General features: G+C 40.0%; 2 protein-coding genes across 2 annotated transcripts; one reads left to right on the top strand and one right to left on the bottom strand.

Moving 5' to 3' along the window:
- Positions 1–3,364: 3,364 nt before the first annotated feature.
- Positions 3,365–8,980, bottom strand: LOC113217735 (gametogenetin-binding protein 2-like). The gene is made up of 12 exons (XM_026437765.2): positions 8,757–8,980; positions 7,970–8,160; positions 7,667–7,810; positions 7,371–7,586; positions 6,842–7,220; positions 6,527–6,706; positions 6,370–6,447; positions 6,156–6,286; positions 5,904–6,055; positions 5,645–5,821; positions 5,457–5,554; positions 3,365–5,372 (listed from the first exon to the last, which is right to left on the bottom strand). Exons 1-12 carry the CDS (start codon positions 8,841–8,843, stop codon positions 5,193–5,195), a joined length of 2,013 nt encoding a protein of 670 aa, XP_026293550.1. The 5' UTR covers positions 8,844–8,980; the 3' UTR covers positions 3,365–5,192.
- Positions 8,981–9,042: 62 nt separating this feature from the next.
- On the top strand, positions 9,043–9,968 carry LOC113217738 (PHD finger-like domain-containing protein 5A). The gene is made up of 3 exons (XM_026437770.2): positions 9,043–9,233; positions 9,402–9,592; positions 9,732–9,968. The coding sequence occupies exons 1-3, from the start codon at positions 9,182–9,184 to the stop codon at positions 9,819–9,821; spliced, it is 333 nt and encodes a 110-aa protein (XP_026293555.1). The 5' UTR covers positions 9,043–9,181; the 3' UTR covers positions 9,822–9,968.

Below are 9,968 nucleotides of genomic sequence, written 5' to 3'. Positions count from 1 at the left end.
AGAATAAGCAGTAAAGAAATGACAAGTAACCCCCAAATAGAAACAATACCAAAATAAACTTTTACCAGACATGACTACCATAAAAGTACTGGCATTTTAAGTTAACATCACATTGAAAGTCAAAACTTACCAGATTCATTCCTGCGATCATGAGAAAAAGTAGCGATTCCTCCTGCTGTGTGCTGCAACGCCAACTCAGCATACAGTAGGTGACACATAGGCTGCTTTGCTGATGTCCAAGTCAGGTCACCTCCAGGCCGATCTTCCTGCAACAAACCAAAGACGCAATTTTATAGTCGAAGAAACAGGATGCAAAAGAGGCAGGGAGCACGCAATTTCGACAGAGGAGGTCAAAGGCGACCCTCCTAGACCAATTCCAATCATTTCCAGCGATTTTTATTTTTTTCATTTTTGGCCAAATTTACAAAGGCTATAGCCTTTGTGTTTTTAGCGAAAATTGATGGGTCCGGATTTCGACGGAAAAGTAATCGATTCGACGGGGGTGACCCAGGGAACCACAAAACTACTTTTGGTTCAGCCAAAAACCACCCCTGTCCAGAGACACTTGAGTTTTAAGGGATTGTCTTTTGAATCTGGCGGGCAGCGTACAACGGGCTGCCTACCTAGCAGGCGAGCCGGTACAAGAAAATCGGGCGTAACTCGCTTAAAATGGGTCTGCGAAGTGAAATTTCGACGGAGAGTTAGTAAGGAGGTGCTGTCAAACCAATTCCAATCATTTCCAGCGATTTTTATTTTTTTCATTTTTGGCCAAATTTATAAAGGCTTATAGCCTTTGTGTTTTTAGCGAAAATTGATGGGTCCGGATTTCGACGGAAAAGTAGTCTATTCGACAGGGGTGACCCAGGAAACCACAAAACTACTTTTGGTTCCGCCAAAAACCACCCCTGTCCAGAGACACTTGAGTTTTAAGAGGAGGTCTTTTGAATCTGGCGGGTAGCGTACGATGGGCTGCCTACCTCGCAGGCGAACCGGTCCAAGAAAGACAGGCGCAACTCACTTGAAATGGACAGGCGGCGCGAAATTTCGACATTTCGACCATTTCCAGCGATTTTCAATTTTTTTCGTTTTTGGCAAAATTTACAAAGGCTATAAATTGATGGGTCCGGATTTCTATGGAGGAGTATCCGAGTCGACAGGAGTGAACCAGGCACCACAAAACTACCTTTTTTTCTGTCAGAAACCACCCCTGTCCCCAGAAACCTGAGTTTTATAAGAGCTGGTCTCTCTAACTAAGGGCGGGTACGCTACCTAAGGCGCACTGGCTAAGAACTCTGCTGTAGTGGGTCGGCCGCATGATATTTAGACAGAGCATGTGAAAAGGGAGTCTGCCCCACCAATCCAAACCAATTCCAGCAGTTTTGCAAATTGCCAAGATTTTTAAAAGACATTTTCAGTGATAACAAATCAGCCTGGATTTTGACAGAGGAGGCTTTGAATTCACCACCAAGGACCCAGGGCCCCCCAAAAACCTTCAAGTACCACCCTTTGATGCACACGAAAGGAAGCTCCTCATAGTGGAGACAAATTGGACCAGCGTTGGCGGTTACTGTCATGTCAACTCACCTATTCTTTTGGGTAAAATGACTCCATAGACTTCTCTTGCTAGTGTCAAGAACATTTCTGGGCCGAGTTCCTGCAATCATATTAAACGGTACTTTTAGCGCTCATCAACTATTAGTTACATATAATTTACTCATACAATACACTTTTAAATGCCTCTCCCCCCCATGCGTCTCTAAATGACTATGGTCTTTCAAATAACTAATTTTGGCACTGGATTAAAAATTAAGTACGAAGGGGCAGCTGCAAATTATCTGCAACGCACATTGATTGATTGTTTGGGGGATTACGCAAATAGGACCACTCGGTTTGCACCCCAACCAGAAAGTAATAAAGTTTTCTGTTCCACACGAGAATAATATAGAGTAAAATATATGATATGTGATAAAACACTGGCAGTTCACCCATTTGCATAAGTGACCTACAACAGTACTTAACATACGGCATGGATTGGAGGAGTGTCCCCATTCAACACCTTTTCAACAAAGCTGACAGTGAGCCAAGTTATTTAGATCACGGGCATCATTTACTCGGCCTCGGAAAATAACTTACAACTTAATTGTGCGTGTAAGAATTGAGCCACAGGAGCACACTACTAACCTCCCTACAACAATAGCCGGAATGGAACAATTCAATATTCCGGACCGGAAACAAGTAAGCACTATACCTTGCGAATAATAACGAAAAGCGGCGATGTCCACTCTAAAATTCTGGTTAAAACCCTATGATCAATAATTATATGAGTAGGTAGTATCGGTATTTGGCAGAAACGCCGATTGTGACACCGAATTTCACTGTTTGTTTACGTTTCCATAAAGGCGCAGGAAATGCGCGGTGGGGGTGGGGAGGAGGAGAGGGGTAGGGGGGACGCGGCAACGGCAAAGGGGGAGAGCAATAATCTAATAATTACGGAATGCTCACCGACATATCGTGGTCGCGGGATGTGATTCTTTCCTGGGGTAGGCAATCCCGCCTCGCTTGTCCAGGATGTGATCCTTTGGGGATGCTTCTCGTCCCGTGCATCGTTGTTTGGCTCCAGGCGGCGACGCCAGGGAAGTGCCATGTGACAATAGTGTAATGATCAGGATAATAAACTATTATGGGCGATTTGCTATTAATAATAATTATATTTGGCGACTTTTAAGAAATATGCACCAGCCCGTGTGTAACAACGTTTGGAGCCGGCGCCGAATCGTATTTGTCGTGAGAGGGTCATCGGCGTGCTCGGGCTCGGGAAGGTCCCCAATGACGTCTCCGGGGGCCCGGACGACATCGGCACTACCAGATTTGGACTCAGCGAGAAAACCCTCGAACACGATATTTCAGTCGTCCTAGTCGTTCCGAGGTTGACGGTCGGTCGGTCGGTCGGTCGGTCGGCCAAACCGTATCTCTTATTTTGACAGCCCCAAGTCCACCTCCCCATGTCGGCTGGTCTTTTGTCTTAACCCTTGGTCCCAGCGCCGCAAACTACTAAATAGGAAAAAATGAGCCTCGGTCAGTATTCGAACCGATAACCATCCGCATCCCGGGCGCGCGCTCTTCCAACTGAGCCAGTGATGAGGCTAATGCGGAGGTGAAGCTTATCTCCGCTGATGCCTTTGGAGTGGCGAGGGGCATGCCAAATTGTAATACAGGTCATGTCTCCTGAGTGAAGCAACCCAACACTCACTATTGGCCAAGTGTTGGAGCTGTACATTCCCTCACCTCCTACTTTTTGGGATTCACGATTTTCCTCACGGGTATCACCACAAAGGCAATGAGAGAAATAAAAGAAATTCTGAGGTGATTTTGAAGCATTATTTATTCCATTACCTTTCTCATAATGTTGTAAAAAGTATCTCTTATACTTTTTGACATTACGACATGTAGTTTAGCCACTGTGTTTCAGTGTTCACTTGGGTTGTTATGTCCAAATACAAACATATGTGATGGGCTTTCAGAGGAATGGGGATCCCATAGCTTACAACCAGAGGTAGAAATATACAAGACTAAGACTGCCTGCAGCTGCGGTGTGACATGAGCTATTCTTTTTTTCTTTTTTTTTGAGGTTCAAATTACAGTTGCTTAGTCTGCGCCCATCCCATTCATCAATTAGAGTATGTAAATCATCCACGTAGGTAGACTCTTAAATACCATCATTCCTACAAGTAACATTCATAGAATCTGGTTAATAAAAATTGACTTGGAATGCAAAATATATCAATACTAACCGCTCCAATCTCAAGGAAAACAAAGTTGAGGTGAAACATTAAAGACAATAGACCACATGCATATTTTTTAACGTACATACTGTAAAATCCAACAAACGTAAATTTTTTAACATTAATATGTGACTTTAAAAAATATGACACACAGCGGTTTCACAACACTTCTCATATCTGATGTGCACTAAGCAGAGCTGATTCATACCTATGACAGATTGGTCCACATGTTTTCAATGTAGAAGCCCGATGATTCTCATCTTACAGTTATAAAGCCCTTTATTAGAATAGAACTAAAACATGAAAAATAACTCTATCAATTATACAAACCTCAAAATAATGATAGATACAAAAGGAAACAGACGCCACAAATAACAATACAATATAAAAAAGAGACAAAGTGAGGCTGTAATCTCATACAAAACAACTTTCCATAGATTTGACAGAGGAAAAGTCACCAATAATGCAGAGTAAGCAGAAATATAAGGCAAGCACTCAAACTGAAGGGTTAAATAAATAGGAATAACAAAGTCATCTGAAGGCAGAGCTCGTTCCACTCATTACCTCACAGACAACACAGAAACTTGTAAAGAATGATTACCCGTACATATGATAGATATTAAAACTATATCATCCTGAGCAACCAACACAGTACTTTTAATTCAGTTGAATTTGGAAACATGCATCTGATTAGCACAACACAAAACCAGCGTTTTTAAAAGTTCTTTTCCACTAGTTTTTTCTTAAAGAAACACCATAAAAAATACAAGCTTTCAACTTGTGAACTAGACTGAATTCATAACTATGAAGTTTAAAATTGAATATGATTTAAAAAAAAAAAATTGCTAAAGAAAAAATACAATAACATGTCCCATAAAAAAAGGACAGACAACAATGAGTACAATATAAGTTGACTTCTCCCTTACAAAAAGTTAAGACAAGATGATTTGACTAACATCAGAAATCTTTACCCTGGGGCAGTATAACTACGAGCAAAGTTATAAGAGGTTCTAACAATTGATACAGTCTTTTTCATTTTCTACAACATAACAATTCATCTAAATGGGACTGGACATGTGTATCTAAAAGCAGTCATACATTAACAGACGCTGATGAAAACACAACAGAACATGCTTAACCAATAAAATGAACTAGTCCTGAACCATATAAAATTTGGTATTGTATCACACACTCCACTGTCATAGGACAGTATTCAATGATGCGGTATCCAAGGCTAAAAGCCTTTATTGGATTTGGACTAACATCCATTTCCATTGGTATAAGAAGTACTGCTTTCAGAATAAGAAAAATGTCCCATAATTTAATGGTGATTAGCAAATTCAACCTTTAATTGAAATTATACTTAAACATGAATTTGAAATACACAGCTGCAGACAATCAATGGCAGTCTTACTTCCATATTTTTTGAGGAGGGTTGCATGTATTGACACAAAGCTGGGCAAACCTACTTTTAAGAGTTTCACGCAACTCTTGACGTTTTTCCATCACATTTCTCATTTGGGCACGGAACTCTTGAACCTCTGCAGCCGGAATATAACTGTCTTCATCATCCTCTGATGAGCATGATTCCTGGAGAGAGATGTAAATTTTCATTAATGTGATGTAGTAAGAGAAGATAGAATATTTCTTTACAATTCTCAGTATAGAACAAACCTCTAGCATCTGCTCTAAAGTAAGCAATAGACCCCCTCCAGTTTTCTGGTTTTGAGTTGAATTGCGTGACTCTGTACAGCCTTCACCAGAACATTCACCTGTATTTTTAAAAACAAATACATGAGTTCCAAAATCAATATTTAAGAAAGAAGACAAATTAATAAAGAAATAAAATAAGATAATCTCACCATTACAAAATCCATCTGAGCATGCAATCTCTGACCCATCAGGTGAACTGGGCAGGCTAGATGAGCCAGTGCCTGAAGCACAGTCCGGAGGACCACCTGGGCCAGATGAGTAACCACAATCAGCCAAATGATCAGACGTCCATGCCTTCCCCTTGGCTGCATTACTTTTCTTACCATCTAAAACAAAGTAAATTGTGGAATTAAACATAATTATAATTCAAAGTGTTTCGGTTAATGTTAAACTGGCAATAGCTATTACCTTTGCAAAGACCTGATTCTTGGCAAGAATCACAATGAGGAATAGAGTAATTGTTGTTGGGTGCTTTACCTTTTACTGTGCCATTAACCTTGAGGGACTGTATAGCTTTGTCTTTAGGAGAAGAAAAGGGGCCAGGATTGCTATGGACTTTCCTGTTTAATGGCAAATAAAAAATAAGATTATGCAAGTATTAAAACTAGAGAATTACACTTACATCATCCAGAAGAAAAAAAAAGTGTACACTTTTCATACCTGTTATCTTTGCCATTAGCTTGCAACTTGTGGTCATCAATGCCGGTGTTTTGAGCAGATTCTTGTTTCTTGCGACAGTCATCACAGTCACACATTGGAGATCCAATAATATGTTCAGATAGTAAATCAACCTGGGAAAAAAGTGATTAAAAAATGTGTAATCTTGTAACTATATGTAATTAGTGAAAAGAATACAACATTAAGTCCAACATACATGGTGTCTGGTTTCAGGACATGAACATGGGCTTGCTGATCGTTCACATGCAGGTTCAGACTGCTCTTCTGACTCACACTGTCAAGGAAAGCAACATTGGTTGAGAAACAAGGTTGATGTAATCAGAAAGTCAACTGAGAATGACACAGATACTCACTTCACAACTATCTTTATCCTCTTGTTGACCATTCTGTTCCACACCAGCCCTTCGTTCCCTCTTCTTTCTTTTCTTTAATTTTTTCTGCTCTTTCAGTCGCAACTTTGCCGCTTCCTCTTGTTGCATTTCTTTGTAAAGCAGCTCAAGTTGAGAAATCCCTCTTTTAGTCTCCACAGCAACCTAGAACCATTAAAATTGATATCATTCCCGCAAGAAATATATATATAATAAAATGTATAATAAATATATAATAAAATCTACACCAAAAATTAGAATACAGTGATCTTAGTATGTAAGATATATTAAAAGACTCACCTCAAAGTTCCTACACAAGGCGTCTACAGCAACGGCAGCCAGAACTTGGCAAGTACATTCCTCCTCCCGGAGTCGCAAATGGATCCGATGCAGGCGCTCATAAACACATATACCAAGGCATGTCAACACTTCCTCTTGGGCAATTTCCAGGGTTTTGGCATGTCTCTCCCTTCGGCTACCAAGAAGTTCTGGTTCAGCACGGGTTATTAATCCAGCTATGTAATCTGTCTTGCATTGCAAATGAATGTGCTTTTCAGGCAGACACCGTTTAATACCAGAATACAAAGCTGGAATGTAGCCTTTCTCTTTGCAAGGATCTGGATCTTCCACAAGAAGAGTGTAGGCTCTCATGACTTTAGTACGGCACTCTCCACAAAACCTGCAAAGTAAGTATGTAGACCATAGAAAATTAAGTGGACAAATTGTATAGGAAACCAGTGGTTATAAATAAAAAAAGTACAAGTACCAAGCAAGTAATTAGGATTAGAATAAGAATCACTTTATTCCAGTGATATCATGCAAAACATACCGATGCTTGTGAAGATAGTTATTCAGGGTTGAAAGTAAAGCTGATGCTTCAATAAGAAGAACTTCATCTTTACATAATGGCTTCATACGATCCCAGGCATCTCGCCACTGATCTGTGACTACAGCTCGAGCTCGTTGTGAGTCCAGCGAATGTAAGACACAGCGTCTGCTCTTCTTTGACCTTGGCTGACTCTCCACTAAACTGCTAAGATTGTCACTAGAAAAGAGAGGATGAGTTAGAAATAGGCATTAAGGCATGAACAAAGTAAAATGTTAATATGTTCATTGGAAAAGTACCTATGTCTATAGAGTAAGGTGCACAGGGGCTGGGGAGCAGACAGTTTATCTTCTCGTAGTGAGAGAACACCATCTTCACTAATAAGAATTGGATCCAGAGCTGGGTGCCCAGACTTCATAAGTTGGTAAAATACCCTCTCCACACTAAAACATAAAAATCATTATTTGGTGGCTGAGGTGTCAGGACATACATATAAAGAGAATACAAACATATAGTGATGGCAAAAATGCACTGGACAATAGAGAATAATTTTTTTAGATTTAATCAGAACATAAATATTATAGGACACTAGCATGACTTACCTTCGACGACACCCAACACAGGGAACCGTCTGGCTTAAAATAGACAGCAAATCTTTGCAGTTGACCTGGAGCGCCTCTCGCACTTCATCAATGGTAAGAACATTATATTTCCTGGTAAATTCTTCTAGAGCTTTACCTTTGACAACAGGATTGTCACAGCCCAAATTCATAGAATTGAGATCCATAACCATCTGTAAGTTCAAACAACAACTGTAGTGATAAGTTAAGTGGATGAAGTTAACCTTCTACAAACAAAAGTGTCAAAAAAATGTAATTAAAATCGAATGTCATAAATTTAATAAATATAACAACACTAGTTGGAATGATTCATGAGGAATGCTAGGTGAGTATAAGAGAGAATAATGAGCCCCCTCCCCTCCAAACAATAAGACAAGTCGGGCTCCCCCAGACCGATAGTAGGGGCGAATTAGGCAGCGTCACGACCTAACCTAGTCAAAGTGACTAGATTAGAGATGTTACAGGAAAATGACACATTCAATGTTTCCTTGGGATATGGAAAGAAGGCATACTATCTAAAGATATAAAAGTTAAATGACAGAAGCTCTCAACGAGGGCCTACTGACGAGATAACACCGACTCCACTCAAAGTCGGTTACCCACCCCCTCTGACAATCAGAACAGTAAAATAAATTTATATCCGTTTATTATTACGGAGCATCTGCTAAGAGTAGCCAGTGAAAGTCACAAATGGAAGTCGGGTTGGCCTTCCTGTCAGGCTTGTTTTCAACTATATAGTATTGTATTTGAAAACACAAGCAATATCTACCGATAGATTGTCGTCCACGAAGAGGGGTAGTTGTCTTCGTTTTAGATCGCATGTTTCATTACGAAACACTTCAACGAGTGTCGCCATCCCTTAACCCGTTTACTCTTCAGCAGTGAGAAATTATTCTTGAAAAATATCAGTCCTTCAACCGTTCAATGCCAATATTGTCCTCAAACACACAGACAAACGACGTGTTCTACGAGGGTGCCATTAAAAGTTCACTTCCGCCTAAAGGAGGTTAAGTAAGGAGAAATCCGTGCCATTCAAGAAGGCGCGGCCTCCGACGATCGAGTAATCGAGCACATCGACTTGGCATGCGTTCTGTTTGAAAACAGAAAACATTCAAAGTCTGCTGTATTTGAAATTGATTGCAGGGAATTTCGTGTGACATTTAAAACAGCGATACGTTATTCAAGTAATTCACCATGGCCAAACATCATCCTGATCTTATATTCTGCCGAAAACAACCAGGAGTGGGTAAGTGTTTGCATTAAGTCAGTGTCCATAATTTTTAAGGTTATACCGGTAATTCAGATTTCAAATATTAAGTTAAAATTGTCGTGAGTCCTTGGGTTTTAATCGATAAACGTATAATTATTTTCTTTAGTCATTCCAAAATTAAACAGGCTTTTCTCTTCGTTACAGCTATTGGGCGTCTCTGTGAGAAGTGTGATGGCAAGTGTGTCATCTGTGATTCCTATGTTCGTCCCTGCACTTTAGTACGAATTTGTGATGAATGCAATTATGGATCGTATCAAGGACGTTGCGTCATTTGTGGTGGTCCTGGTGTATCCGATGCTTACTACTGTAAGGAATGTACAGTTCAAGAGAAAGATGTAAGTTGGGTTTGGTTTCTAATACCGTTTACCGTATTAACTGTCTTGTTTTGGCTGCTTTCTAAACTTGCTTTGCAGTGTGTATTCATTTTCTTTACTTACTGCAACAATTCATCTATCTTATTTGCTGTGTTTTCAGAGAGATGGTTGCCCAAAGATTGTTAACCTTGGGAGCTCAAAAACAGATCTATTCTACGAGAGAAAGAAGTATGGATTTAAAAGACGGTAGCCCAGTTAGTGTAAGTAAAATACATTCCTCCAAAACCAGTTTCAACAGGCCAGGCTTCTTTTGGTGTTATATATTCTGGGCAGTTGCATTATTATCTTTTGTTGCTCTTCAATTTTCTCATCAAATGCATAGAAATGAATCAGGAAT

The sequence above is a fragment of the Frankliniella occidentalis genome, unplaced genomic scaffold (assembly GCF_000697945.3).
Source record: "Frankliniella occidentalis isolate FOCC.00 unplaced genomic scaffold, Focc_3.1 Scaffold85, whole genome shotgun sequence".
NCBI classification, from domain to species: Eukaryota; Metazoa; Arthropoda; class Insecta; order Thysanoptera; family Thripidae; genus Frankliniella; species Frankliniella occidentalis.
Note: the sequence above shows the minus strand (reverse complement) of the source record. Positions and strands in the feature narration are given on the sequence as shown.